The sequence below is a fragment of the Lutra lutra genome, chromosome 7, assembly GCF_902655055.1.
Source record: "Lutra lutra chromosome 7, mLutLut1.2, whole genome shotgun sequence".
In the NCBI taxonomy this organism is placed as follows: domain Eukaryota; kingdom Metazoa; phylum Chordata; class Mammalia; order Carnivora; family Mustelidae; genus Lutra; species Lutra lutra.
Window position 1 is genome coordinate 47,858,018 of NC_062284.1, and position 15,407 is coordinate 47,873,424.

Below are 15,407 nucleotides of genomic sequence, written 5' to 3' on the forward strand. Positions count from 1 at the left end.
CATATGTCTGTTGACCATTTCTTTTCTTCGTGAAGAAAACATAGGCAGAATTTGACACCAGCCATGGAAACATTTTTCTTTTCTTTTCTTTTCTTTTTTTTTAAGATTTTATTTATTTGTCAGAGAGAGAGGGAGAGAGAGCAAGCACAGGCAGACAGAATGACAGGCAGAGGCAGAGGGAGAAGCAGGCTCCCCGCTGAGCAAGGAGCCCAATGTGGGACTCGATCCCAGGACGCTGGGATCATGACCTGAGCCGAAGGCAGCTGCTTAACCAACTGAGCCACCCAGGCGTCCCTGGAAACATTTTTCTAGAAACGTCTCCTCTGGCAAGGGAAACAAAACCAAATTAAACCATTGAGACTACACAAAAATAAAAAGATTTACACAGCAAAGAAAACCATCAACAAAACAAAAAGGCAATCTATTGATATGGGAGAAGATATTTATGAATAATCTACCCGATAAGGGGTTAGTTAGTACGTGACATATATAAAGAACTTCTACAACTCAACATCAAAAAACCAATTAATCCAATTTAAGAAAGGGCAGAGGACATGAGTAGCTATTTTTCCATATCAACCTACTTCTTGAAGAGCAGAGAGTGCCTCCCTGGTGGTGTTTGTGCCCAGCACAACACAGTCTCCTTTTTTGTCTTGTCCTAAAGGATCACAGAGAGGGCAGGTGGTACTTTGGCAAGAATTGGAGTTCCCCAGCCTGAAGAAACAAGATGAGATTCAGAAGGAATTCTAGGGCTGTTCTTTCCTCTTTTAGACTCACTTTGTTTCACAAAACCTCATTTAATTTACCTTCTTAAAGGAAGAAAAGAAAAAAAAATCCAAAACCAGAAACCTGTGGCATCATTTAAAACCATTTCCATTTTCTCCAATTCATTAGCAGCTGCTACCCTCACCTATGCATTTTTGACATGAAACTTTCAAAGTGAATGAAAATTACACAGTTTTATGTGTAAAACATTTTTTTTTCCTGTAAGAAGTAATTGAGAAAAAAATACTCATAAAATTGTCTTTATCTGTCTTCATGGCACCTAAGTATACACTTCTATTGCTTGGGACTAACAATTTTACTTAGTAATATTAAAGTGAAACTTAGAAAAAAGTTTAAGTTACCAGTAAGCCACAAAATTACCTTAATTTTTTTTTAACTTTATCTCTTTCATTCATTAAACCATGGCCTGATCCTTCATAGAAAATCTGGAAGGTTCAGAAAAGAGAAAAAAATGCCTAAATACACACACACACACACACACAAAACACACACAAAATCCCATAATATCATATCCCTTTGGCATTATTTAAACTTTGGCATGGCCCTCTGTTGATATCCTCCAATATATTCAACTATGACCCATCACTTGTCTCCTAACAATTTATCATAAGCCTTTATATATATGACTTTAAAAGTCTTCATAGAACATTTCATAGAACATAATAATATGTCTTAAAGATATACCATAATTTTCTTAGTTATTATCCTACGGTTTGACATTAAATCATAAATGTCAGATTATTAACTATTCTAATTATTAATAAATAATTAAATCATTTTCTGTTATAAATAAAACTGCCATGAACATCTTCCATATTTGTACATAAATCTTTGTATTTAAGCTACTTCTTAGCAGTAGAATTCCTTCGTCAAGGGTATGGACATTTTCAGTAGTCTGTTAGTGCTTCAAAACTCAGGCTATGAGTTTGCAAATAACTTGTATGATCATAGAAGACTTTTGTGCTATAAACCCAGCCCAAGTAGCTATCAGTTTCATTCATACATTCATTCAACTAATCCTCACTGACCATGTGCCAGGCAGTGTATTAGACCTTGGGGATGTAGCAATGAACAAAACAAGTCTTTGCCCTCTTGGGACTCACATTCTAGTGAGAAAGGAAGATATTTAATATAACGGCCAAGCAGTGATAAGTGCTACGAATGAAAATAAAGCAGCATCCATATGCAGGTTTAAAGGAGGTGACAAGGTGGGGTGTTGTAAGAATTTTGCAAGTATCCCTTAGCCATGTGGGATCAACAGACTTGTTAAACACACACACATTTTCCTCAGGAAAAGCACAAGGTCAAGCTTTACTTTGGTCATAATAAAGGTCCTTTTGGAGGCTCACTCTTCTTGCTTTACCACACGGGGAAAAACGATGATGTGCCTTTTCTCAGAAATCTAGGAATCTGGGCCGTTTTCACTCCCCACCTGCCAGGTTCCCTGTACACATCCCAGGCAGTTTCCACCCATCAGTCCTAATTGCTCCAAGTGGTTGTCCTTCCCTATGTCGCATTCTTTCTTTTTGAAAATATTAAAAAGGGAGCAGAAAAGATGAAATCAATGCAGCAATAAAATAAGTCTCTAGAAAAGGAAATATCACATTTGGCTGAAAACATATTTCATCTCTCTTAAAAATCTTCCTGATTTGTTCTGTTTGATCTTCAACCAGAATTTGATCCAATGTGTGTTTTTGTTCCAAAGGAATACATCGAGGGGTAGGATTTTTTTTTTCCCTCCTCAGAAAATGTTTCAGAATTGAGGAAGACTCATTTGAATAAAGATACCTTTCAAACAATTGCAGAAATTAGCCCTAGAAAATTGCTGTTGAACTGAGTGGCCTTTACACACAATTCTCTTCCTTTATATATGTCTCTGTTCAGTGAGTTCTCTATCTTTGCCTTTTATCCTCTTTATAAAGCTTAGGGACTCTCTCACTTTTAATTGACACTTATGGCTTAAATGCAGTGTCTAGGTCCTAGGAATTGAGAACTGTTTTGTTGATCTGCAGACCCTGACTACTGGAATATCACTCTCTGGGGTTCTCTCCCCATGACCACCTTCACATGTAGTTGGTATAAACAGCTATTCCTTTACTATGGTGTGTAAGTTTCTAGAAAAGCTTCCTATTTAAAAAAGAGAAGAGGAGGGGAAAATCCTCAGGTCTTTTTCATGGTACACGAGGTGATGCTATTGGAGATGTTTGCCTTCGATGTGCTGGCTCTGCTAACTCCAGGAGTTCATTAAATAACACATAGCATTTTGTAAGGGGTGACACTTTATCAGAGAGACATTGGGTATCAAAATCAGAAGCCCCCTGAATGACCCCCTCCTGGAAACTAATACCCCACCAGATTTGTGAGAAGTGACTTCCCAAGGCCATGTAGTAAGGTGGTAACAGCCTAGATCCTAGGTCTTCTCGCTTCAAATCCATCCCTTTCCCACCATGCCATGGTTCATTAGCATATTCACAGGGTAAGTTTAACAGACTGTTTTCCAAATAAGAAGGAAACAGCAGGTCAGGGCCAGGTTGGCTCTGATGTAGGAGGTGGTAAAAGGAAGATTGAAGGAGGAGAGCATAGCTTGGTACGGGGCCATATGGGGAGTTCTGGACAGTTAGGGCTGTCGGCATGGATGGTATGGGGGAGGGGAAGGGCAACTAGCTGTGTGATCATGGGCAAATCACTGTACCTCTCTGAGTCTGAGTTTCCTATCTATGGTGATAACCACACGGACCGGAGGTGAGTCACTGTGAAAGGTTCTTTACGCATGTTATGATCTTCACAGCAACTCTCCTCATTGTTAGAGATGAGAAACATTTAAGTGTAGAGGATGTTGTCTTAGCTGGGACTGCCATAGCAAAATACCATAGGCTGTGGCTTTAACAGCAAACATTTATTTCTTATAGTTCTGGAGGCTATAAGTGCAAGATCAGGATGCCAGCATGGTTGGGTTCTGGTAGGGCCCTCTTCCTGGTTTGCAAGCAGCTGCCTTCTCGCTGTATCTTCACATGGTAGAGAGATCATCTCTCATGTGTCTCTTCTTCTAAGGGCACTAATCTCATCAGGAAGCCTTCCACCCTTGTGACCTAATCACTTCTCAAGGGCCCCATCTCCAAATACCATCACATTGGTGACTGGGGCTTCAATGTATGGATGTTGTGGGGTCACAAAACATTCAACCCATAGCAGATGTTAACTGGCCCAAGAGTATAGAGCAGACCGTGGTAGGGCTTGGACTTAAACCCCAGTTAGTCAGACCTCAGGGCCAAGGCTCATTTTCCTGAGTCCATAATAGCTTGTTCAGTAAAAAGGCAAGGCCAGGGGTGCCTGGGTGGCTCAGCTGGTTGGGCATCTGCCTTTGGTTCAGGTCATGATCCCAGCATCCTAGCACTGATCGCTGCATCAGGCTCCCTGCTCAGCGGAGAGCCTGCTTTTCCCTCTGCCTCTGTCTGCCGCTCTGCTACTTGTGCTCTCTCCCTATCTTTCTCCATCAAATAAATAATTTAAAATAGTTTAAAAAAGAAAAACAGAAGGAAAAAAAAAAAAAAAAAGGCAAGGCCTGTGACCTTCCAGACCCGTCATGCTCTAAAATTCAATATTCTAATTCTGCTGAATCCCTAAATCCTGATTAGGTCAGCTACTCTCTCTGAATTTTGTTTATATCTTTCAAATAATGCTAGCCCTCTGAGGTAATTATGTCTGCTCTGTACAAAACTAAACACATTTCAGACTCTTGACAAATATTAAAGAGCAGGCCAGACAAGTGGCATCTCTGGTTTTTCAGGGACTAATGCACGTTTGATCTCTGAGGGTCAGTTCACTCCTACTCTGAATCTAAGCGCTCACTTAGAGCCAGAATGGCTGGAGGAATTTATTTGTGTTCACAAAACAGAATTGCCAAAGCTAATTACTAACGGATATGTATGAGTGTCCAAGAAAGGGAACGTTAGCTTATGCATTCAAAAGCAATTTAGTCGTGGGGTGCCTGGATGGCTCAGTGGGTTAAAGCCTCTCCCTTCGGCTCAGGTCATGATCCCAGGGTCCTGGGATTGAGCCCCACATCGAGCTCTCTGCTCAGCGGGGAGCCTGCTTCCTCCTCTCTCTCTGCCTGCCTCTCTGCCTACTTGTGATCTGTCAAATAAATAAATAAAATCTTTAAAAAAAGAAAAAAGGCAATTTAGTCTTTCTAGGTAAATCCTTCCCTAAAAATGACATACATGTTGGATTATCCCAAATAATTGATTATTTACCTCGCGGAGATCTTGGTAATATCTTATTTTCGGGACGCTCAACTATGGTTTAATCCTATATCCACATGTTATTGTGAAAGCAACATTTCTCATAAAGACAATCCGTTTAGAAATACGCACCCCTTTTTCCTAGAGTTCCTCTTTGGGCAGTAATTTCTGAAGTTTGGGAGGTAATACCTGCCCTACTTCTTTTTTGCCTCATCCTTGTGACTTAACTGACGTGTGTAATCATCACCCTGCCTTCCTGTTTGGTTTGTTTTGTTTTAAATTTAGAATTTTTCTTAAATAATGGCTCCAGAAACTCTCAAAATTACCTAATTAATAGTAACACTTTGCAAGTAATAAAGAGCCTTTCCTCAGCTAGTTGATTCGGTTAGTTAGAGCATCGTGCTAATAATTAGGCCATGGCCACGGGTTAGGGCTCTGGCGAAGGTGTGGTCAGGGTCTTGGGAAGGACTAGGAGAGAATGTGGATGGCAGGACAGAGAGCCATCCTGCTAGAAGGAAAACAGTGTTGCTATTGGGTAACATCATGTTGGGCGGACAGCATACTGTAAACAAAACAAAATAAAAACAAAAACAAAGGGGGAAGGGAGGAAGAGAGGCAGGAAGGAAAGACTAGAAGGAAGGACTAGAAAGAAGGAAGGTAGAAGGAGGGAAAGATGGCAGGCAATTATTTAATTGTCGACAAGTTCATGGAGACAAATAGTCAAGGAAGAATAACAGAAGGAACCGGAATCTGATGCATGGCATGACCTTTAATCAGGGCTCTTCTTCCTAGCAGGCTGTGAAGCAGCTTTGTCTTTACCTGCTCAATGGATCCCACAATGCTGATGCACTGCTTTAATTTGGGAAGGCTTTCTCTTGAGACACATGTCTTTTCCAGCTCTAAGTATGAAGTGCTCCCAAGTGTGGCATTCTCTGTGACAGATGTACTACAGTGATGCTTTAGCTGACTCCAAACCCATAGCTTCCCCGTGCCTGAGTGGTCTAGTTGATGTCCAAGAGTGTGTTTCCTTTGAGAACAGGTCTTTACCGGAACATCATCCAAGAAGGTAGGGAGGTATAATCCCTTTGTTCTGAAACGGCCACGGTTAAACTCTGGAAGCCCACTCCCCAGGAAGGGCTATTCTTTCCAAAGATCTGAAAGTCATTTGCTGCTGTACATGGATGCCCTAAGCCTATGCCTTTGGAAGGCACTGCCTGAGAGAGACCTGAGAGCCCTCTCCTTTCAAAATCTTCTCCCAAGCTTACTCCATTTTCATTGTTGGCCCCAATTCCACAGAAGTCTGTGTAAAGATAAGGAATTTCAAAACGATTTTCACAGCTCCAAGGAAACCAGGTTCCCCGGGAGACCTCCCGTCTGGGGCTGCACTTCTTAGTGAAATCTTGGGGTCTGGTCAACAGGATCCAACACGTGACTAGCAGGACCAGCCAGCGGCAGACATGTCCATCTGTGATGACTGTACGTGTCTGTACCTCCCTCATGAAGACTGATCATTCTACTCAATTCCAATTCTCAATTTCTAATTCTCTGAATTCTAATGATGATGGGAAGCCACCCTCAGACTCCATTCTTGAAGGAGGCAGAAATGCAGCCACGGGCCATTTCTGTTGGGACACGTGCCGCTTATCTTCCACCAGCTATGGCTCCTGATGTCTGCTACAGGAGGCATTACTTCTCCAACTCTCTTGCCCATCCACAGGAAGGAACTCGCCTTCATCCACCAGACAGTTTGCATCCTCTCTTGGTGCCTTGAGAAGATCAGAAAGGGTGAGAGTCTTGGCAAGAAGGCTTTTTCCATCATTCCTATGCCTATAACAATTCTGAAGAGTAAGAAAAAGCTCACTGCTGTTGAAAGTCAGCCTCTAACATTCAGGAAATTCCCCTTCTTAGACTTAACACTTGCTTTTCCACATTTTACTTGAGAAGACAGTCTAACTATTCCACAGCCTGGAGCCTGACAAAAGAAAAAGAATTTGAAGGTTTTCTTTTCTTTATCTAAAATAATAATAATAAATTGTGATTACTTACTGTCCTTTCATTGTAAATCATCTCTCAGCTTACTTTTCTTTTAGATAGCTTTTTGTCTTGAATTGTTAATGAATGTCAGTTAATACTTGTTTAATAAAGACAAAGCATGAACAATCGAACAGTAATACTCAATACAGTCCTGTGGCATAGTAGTTGTTGATTAATTACTTGGGTCCTTTTCTTTGAGTTCTCTGAAAACTCTTCAAAATGCAGAGAGTAATATAATCCTACAATTTGGTAAGGATAGGCTTATACATCTGTAAATGCTGACATATTGAACACAATCTGTTCCTTAAATCCCTAAGCAAGAAGCGATCAGCATAGTAAGTTGATACCTGCCTTACAGAAGAGAAGGGAGGGTGTGAAACATCTATGCCCTCCCCGTACCCCAGGCCATTAGGAATATTTAGTCCATGGGGCAGAGTGTCTATTTTTCTAGTGCAACAAGTTTCAGTGATGAAATGTAGTGATTTCACATTGACACAGACATAATTCCATCTCTTTTTTTTTAAGGGATATGTGAGACCTATATTGTTGTTGTCATCCAAACCTCTTCTGATTTTATTTTTAAGTCACACTTATTCCATTCTTTTTCATGCAGAAAAGTACAAGGAAGAAAACTGCCCATCATCCCATTCTTAGAGAACCTTCTTGACATTTAAAAATAAATGAAATGTTTCTATGTCTTAAAATTTCAATCATAGAAGCAAAATGAAAAAGCCAATGCTTCTTTAGTTTTATTCATTATGAGATTTCAGATTCTCTCTACCCGGGAACAACTTCAGGTATGTCCCCTAAGAAGATACCAGATTTTAGAATAAAAGAACATATGTCAAGAGAAACCTAGAGAATGGCAAGGGTGATCACACACAATATAACGTTCCTTGTAAAAATCACTCTTGGATATTAACAGAAGGTAGCAGAAGAACTGGAAATGCTGGAAACTGATGGCCTCTTAGAATAGATAGGACAGCTTTGATGAGCATATCTGAAGTTATCATACAGACTGCAAAGAAAGATTTCACCATTTTTCAGGACTGGTGAATAACTTATGAATGAATGAGAAGGCAATGACATGTTTCTGTACATGCATGTGTAAAAAGTAGATCACAGAGATTATGGGATGGGGGTCAGCTGACCATAGCAGAGTAAACTTTTATATGATCAGTTTCCTTGAGCGATTTTATAACACTTTTATAGAAAAGATAATAGCTTTGAGTGACCTCTAAGCTATTCTTCTGGTGATGAGTTTCATGATATTGATATATACTAGCCAGACTTCCCAATTATGCCATGTATGTAAGTCAAAACTGGGATACATATTTTCCCGGCATCGGGTAATAAATGACAATGTGATAGTGCCTGTCTTGACCACTCATTTAAAATAGATCGCAATCCTATTTCATCTCTCATGACACTTTCCTTTCACAGATCATGAAAGTCACAACACCTTCGAGAACTGTGAAATCACCATGGGATTATGACTTTTTTATTTATAATGGTGTCATAGACAAGGCAGCCCCAGACTTCTTAGCATTCAAGGAACATTTTAATTTATCTTGGGGAAGTATTTTTTCTCTCTTGGAACACATCGAGAAGTTTCTCAGAGACTATGCAATACCAGAAGTTAAAATAAAAGGGAACAATTTGGTAGCCTTCCTTCCAGAGTTTGAGCTGAAGAATAAACTTACCAGATACGACTTTCTCACACTGTTAGAGAACCCACTTCATATCCAGATGATGTTAAATCTTCCGGGGCAAAGGTACAAGGGCCAAGATGGAAGGTCAGAGGCTGCCAACAAGATCCAAGCCACATGGAAATGCTTCAGAGCAAGAAAATTATTCCTCTTGTATCGCCAGCAGAAGTGGGCATCAGGTGTGATTTCCATTGCGTGGCTCTTACATTGCCACAAGACCCGAGTGAAGAAGATCCTGAAGGAATCACGTGAGAGACACCTGGAGAATTTCCGTATTCGAGCCAAGGTACACAAGGCTGCCAGCTGTTAAGGCAGACCTCTTTTTCTAAACATTTCTTGCTTGAGCGAATGCAATAAGTTGTCTCTTTATCTTCTCTTTCTCTCTCCAGCTACCCTCCTCGTCGACCTCTCTCGTCTTCCACTCTTCTCCACGTAGGATGCATAAACCCTACATGTGTTTGTACATCATATTTTAGCCCTAATCAGGAATCTGGCTTTTGCACCTGTAAAATCTATTGCAATTTTTTTCTATAGAAAAAAGTCCCTTCACTTTGACTATGGCTGTTCTGTCGGAAAATCAATGTTTTAACTGCACTACCTTTCCTCTCTATATATACCTTCTGGCACTTTAATTTGCTTGGAAAAAAAGATCCTCTCTTGTCTATATTGCTGTCACCACTTTGTCAGAAAGTATTTAAGTTTGCAGACAGCCTTTTAATTAGTGCTCACAATTTCATTTATGTTTGCTTTCTCTTTTTTTCATTCATATTCTGTTAATTAAGTGAGCTGCCTCTAATCTTCCCCTGCCAGTAGCATCATGTAGCCACCTAATTAAATTAATTGGGGAAGATGTTTTAAGTATGTAATTAAATCAATTAATATAATTTATGCCTGGCTTAACTGTACAGTGGAAAAACAGCTGAAGTTTGACTAGATGAATCCACTACAGCTTCCTGTCACTGATCAATGCTCTTCTTGATTTTTAGCATCTGGCAGCCAACTGGAATCGCATCAGGACCTCCAGGAGGACTATTATCCATATCCCATCATTAGGTATAACACTTTTGCCTGCAAATCTATCAGCAACCTCTATTACCCACCACATTATGGCTCCTTGATTGAGTTCAAGGAAGGCCCCTTGTTTTATTCAAATTGGTCTCGGCAGGAAAATGTTCTCGACATGATGAGAGTAATAACACAGGGCCCTCGCTCGAAACGGCGTTTAATTTGGGGATTAAGCAAATAAAGTCATTATGTGGGGGCTGCTATTCAGTGGAGAGGTGATTTGCTGTAATTCGCTTTCATCTGTATGAAATGAACTAAAAAGTTGTATTTTTTCCCCCTGAAATAACAGATAATGTTTTCGATCTTCTTTAATGATAGAAGAACACAGGCTTGCGTGTGTTGTTGCTGTTACGCCAATAAGCCAGGATATTGCTTGTACACTGTTTTTAATCAAATGTGCAGTCAAAATGATAAGCTACATTCTCTGAAATTATTTAGTTCTAATTACGAGCAGATGGGATGCTTTATTTGCACCTAGGGCGCCTGAGCAAAAGGAAATGCTGTGTGAACAAGAATAATTAAGAAGTTGAATAGTGTTTTTTGCGCTTAAATAATCTGCAGTTTCATGTTAATTAGCACTAATGTAATTATTTAATTACATTTATGAATTGGGGAAGTTAAAAGCTGTTGTCTGCAACACAGTAGTAAAATAGGTATGCCAAAATGACATTGGGGATTTTGGAAGTCTGCACCGGAAGTTCCTTTGAAACATGAGCTGCTGTCAAAATATGTGGGGTTGTTTGCTTGCTTATTTGTTTCTTTTTGTTTTGCTTTTTAATCTACCTAGTGTGCTAAAAATTTCCTTGGTGAGACCAAATTTCCCAAGCTGCCTTGGTAGTTTTGACAAATAGCAAAACTCATCAAATCTTCATATTACATACTGGATCTTTGTTAAGGCTTTTAAAGAGAGCAACACATTAAGCGATCTATCGTAATAGAATTCTAGATCGTGTCCGTCCATGAGTATACATGTTTGTGTCCTCATGCATAGTATAGAACATAACACATTTAAACAGTAAGATGAAAAAAACCAACATTAAAATTACTATATATAATTATCTTTTACATTAGTAAAATAGTAGTAGTAATAAAGTAACGCGAACTTTCCTAGAATTTAGAGTGCTTACAGAAAAGTTAAGAAAATATGTCAGAGCTGCGTAGAGCCTTTTAGTTTGGGTATTTTTATAGCTCACAGAAGAAATTAGTTCCTTCTTAGGATGTAAGTGAGGTAAGACAGATCTGAATCTCATTCCAACTTGGGTTTTTGTTTTGGTGGGACTGGTTTTGCACACAAAATTAGTTCACACTCAGAAATTGCACTTGTAATTGATTACAACCAGAGAGGCTAATTGCAGACACAATTAACAGACTCGAGTCCCTTGGAATAAGGTGCAGGAGCCTTTTGCTTCTGCAACTAATTGTGGCCCTGACCTGGTATTACGTGGGAAATTTTGTTTCGTGTTCTCTATTTCATTCAAAGCTAGAAATAGAACAAGACCCCCCACTTTGCAATGCTGACAGCACCAAGGTATCACAGGCACAATTTCCACAAACTCCTTCCTTCCACCTGTCACCCTTCAAAACCCCAGTACAGTCAGCCGTGCAGAACAGTCTGATAGAAAAGTGTCTTTGTCCAAAGAGGTAAAATTTTGAAAATAACAGTAATCTAAACTGGGTAATAAAAAATAATTTTAAATGAAAATGTTTTAAGATTCCAAAAAGGTTTGCTGGATATAGATTAGGTAGAAAAAATAACCTGGTCAAAAACTAGAATTGTAGGGGCATCTGGGTGGCTCAGTCATTAAGCGTCTGGCTTTGGTTCAGGTCATGATCCCAGGGTCCTAGGATTGAGCCCCACATCGGGCTCCCAGATTAGAGGGGTGCATGTTTCTCCTTCTCTCATTCCCCCTGTTTGTGTTCCCTCTCTTCCTGTGTCTGTCTCTGTCAAATAAATAAATAAATAAATACATAGGGGGAAAAAAACTAGAATTGCATTATTTTAGATCTGATATTAAAACTAATTTTCTTCTAGAATACATATTCTTGGTTTAAATAAACACATAATAAATCTGAAAGTCTTCCCTATTATAGTAATTTTTGTTTAACAACATAATAACCCATTTTAAAGAAAAATTGCTAATCATGTATCTTCCAAGAGATAAGACTAAGCACATATATTTTTCTCAACTGACCATTTAAAAAGCCCAATTACACATTTTCACAAGAGAACAATATGTGGGCTCTGATGAAATGGTATTTGTTTCTATAATTTATGCTTTAGGTTTTATAAAAAGACCTGTGGCTATTAAATTAAGTTTAGGTTTAAATAACATTAACCTGTCACCTCATACTTATTCCACAGACATAATTCTCAAACCATAACTTTCTCTGAAAAAATGATTATGGTATACCTTTCTTGTGTGCACCACTTTTTCTGTGAATTCTTGAAGATTTTAGGTAGACACAACATGGCTACTTTGTCTCCTGTACTAGGGACTTACCTACACAATTCATGAAAACGAAAGTAGATAAAAGCAAAGCCCTTTTTTTTTCTCTAAACACATGTCCCCCCCCCCCAAATCTATTCAACATTGTAATTTTATTTTCAGAGTTGAGAGGGATTCACTAATCAAAATCAGTCAGTAGGCATGTAAGGTTCAGGGAGGTATTTAATGCAAATTACAGCCTTGTCCTCTTTTTCTCTTTCTACAGGAGATTTGCAATCAATTCTGGTGTAGAATTAGCCCTAGAAATAATTACACCATGTGGCTAGCCAATTAGGGCTGCACTAACTTATTTGAACCCTAAAAATGAAAGATTAGTAGTGATAACTGTGCACTCTGTTGCAGTTATACGCATTTGGTTCTTTGTTTATGCAGTTGTGCACACACGAGAATAATTGCTTTGACCAAACTGACGATCACGTAAAGGGCCACAGTAACATTTTCAGTAACGCCTTTGACCACAAAATATTTATCATGTATTTTCAAGTCTATGGCTTGATAATATGAACATTAAGACAATTACCCATTGCAGAGTAACCTCTCTGAAAGGAGGAATTATACAACTTGATTGGCTGTTACGCATTTGGGGTAGTATTCCTAGATATAACAAAGTTTTAGCTATTTTTAACAAACAGGAGAGGTGGGATGCTGTTAACTGTTCAAAGGAATGGGTCAGCCTTGTAATTTCATAAGATGATAAAAAAAAAACCCTCATCCTTTCCAGAGTATATAGGATAATCTCTTAATTGGATATTAGATATTTTTATCATTTTTATTGATGAAATACAATGAAATAGAATAACATAACAAAATAATCTACTATGGTTCATAGCAGGAATAGAATACGAGGATCTATTTTAAGCAAAATCTATCCGTCAAATAAGAAGGAACTGCAACAAAGGATCCTAATTCCTCGAGAAAAATCAGAAGTCTAAATAAAACCTAGGAACTAATTCTGCTTCCAGTTTCTTTGGCCAAGTTATTTCCTCCACTTTTAATTTAACCCCTGTGCTTCTTTATTACAGTGCGTCGTTTGGTGCTACACTTAAACTCAGTGGCATTTTAAAATATATTGACATTAAGCCCCTGCCTTCGGCTCAGGTCATGATCTCAGAGTCCTGGGATCGAGCCCCGCATCGGGCTTTCTGCTCAGCGGGGAGCCTGCTTCCTCCTCTCTCTCTGCCTGCCTCTCTGCCTGCTTGTGATCTCTCTGTCAAATAAATAAATAAAATCTTTAAAAAAAATAAAATAAAATAAAATAAAATAAAATATATTGACATTAAATGAGATGGGCCAAGTCTGGGACTCTGAGGCCGTGAGCAGGTACATGAAGCACTGCCAGCCAATTAAACCCCCAGCGATGAGTTTCCTCTCTCACTTCTCATCCTCTTTTAAAATAAAAATAAGGAATTATTGAGGTGGGATCTTCTCTTTTCTCCATGTAATATTTTATCTTATTGCCAATTGATTTCAGGGCTAAAAAGAATCTATATAGTTCAGCTTCATTTTTTCCCCCTCTGTGCATTACTTCAGCAAATTATCCTTGGAGCAAACACCATTAATGAGTTCCAAGATACTCCCTTCCGTAAAGCTATGGATTCTGCTGTTGTGAGTATTATGAAAAAACAACACTTTTCTGCTGCTCTGGACTTTAAGGCCATGGAGGCCTTAAAGAAAGGAAAACTTCCTTTTGTGTACAACTGACCCTATCCCAAATGTTCATGAGACAGCAGCTCCTTAAACCCCCTCCCTTCTTTGGAAAGATAAGAACCAGATGTCACCTCCCTTTGTGAACAGGGGCAGGGTAGAGGACCGCAGCCAAGAATGTTATCTCTGAAATCACATTTACTGTGCCTCCCAGCAGACTGACATCTTTCTACTTCCTCATTTTTGAGTTGTCAACTCAAAGACACAATAGACTTTGTTCTCAGAGCTAAGACATTGGGACTCTCAGAGCTAAGACATTGGGACTTCCAGTCAATTCTTCATGGTCTTCAGCACGTATTTTGGCAAGCAGCTATGGAATCCACAGTTCAGCTATGGCATTGCTACACTAGATCCTTGAGAGTGATGGACGGACAATATCTCCCAGATATAAATCTCCAAAAATATACCCATCCTTTGAGATCAGAAACAAAGTGCACTTAAACTTTCCAATTCCTGTACAGCCTGAATTAAAATGAAAACACACTGTATTCATCGATGTTATATTCATCCAAGTAATTTAAGTCAACACTCCTTCATTGGTTAGACCAGAGTTGGCCCCATGACCCTGTATTAAATTACAGAGTTGGCCTTGAGCTATCTAATGTTGCCCCATGAAGTACAGAAGCAGCATTGAACACCAGCTCATGAGCTCTTCATGAAATGGATTAGTATTAGGATATGGCATAAAAAGAGTCTTGTATATGCTAAGATAAAACTACACTTTGTCATCACCTTCATTGTCATAAAAAATATTAAAATGTTTCTTCAGCAGTTCTCAGACTTACAAATATAACAACTACAGAGAACCCTAATAAGCATTATTTCCATAGGTTATATCTATCAATATATACTATATTAGAAACTAAAACTGAGAAACTTTAAAAAATATTTAATTTACTTAAAAACAACAACAATGGGGCACCTGGGTGGCTCAGTTGGTTAAGTGTCAGCCTTAAGCTCGGATCATGATCCCAGGGTCCTGGGATCCAGTCCCCCATTGGGATCCCCGCTCATCAGGGAGCCTGCTTCTCCCTCTCCTGCTCCCCTGCTTATACTCTTTCTTTGTCAAATAAATAAAATCCAAAATAACAACAATAAAGCTGCCAATGTAACATAAATAACATATTAAAAAAAAACATTTATTTTCCCAAACAAAAAAAAATTTAATGAAAAGAGTTGCGTTGGTTTACAAGTTTGCAAATCTCTTAATAGAACATGGTTGGATTCTCATATCTATTTCTGTATTCAATCTGTTGCAATATGTTGTTTTGATTGAAGCCTATGAAGAAAACCTGGCCCTTCACAGATAATATTTGGAAAAGGGAAGACTGTTTCATACATTTTATAGCCTTTTCAGACAA

General features: G+C 38.9%; 1 protein-coding gene across 7 annotated transcripts in view; it reads left to right on the forward strand.

Moving 5' to 3' along the window:
- IQCH (IQ motif containing H) overlaps positions 1-15,407 on the forward strand; it is a 189,211-nt gene that overhangs the window by 80,143 nt on the left and 93,661 nt on the right. For 6 of the 7 annotated variants that reach the window (XM_047738468.1, XM_047738469.1, XM_047738470.1 and 3 more), the window contains 2 exons: positions 8,505-9,056; positions 9,757-9,823. In XM_047738468.1, coding sequence (XP_047594424.1) covers positions 8,505-9,056; positions 9,757-9,823 — 619 coding nt within the window. Of the gene's footprint in view, positions 1-8,504; positions 9,057-9,756; positions 9,824-15,407 lie in introns of those variants that run through there. The other variant, XM_047738474.1, reaches the window with a different exon arrangement.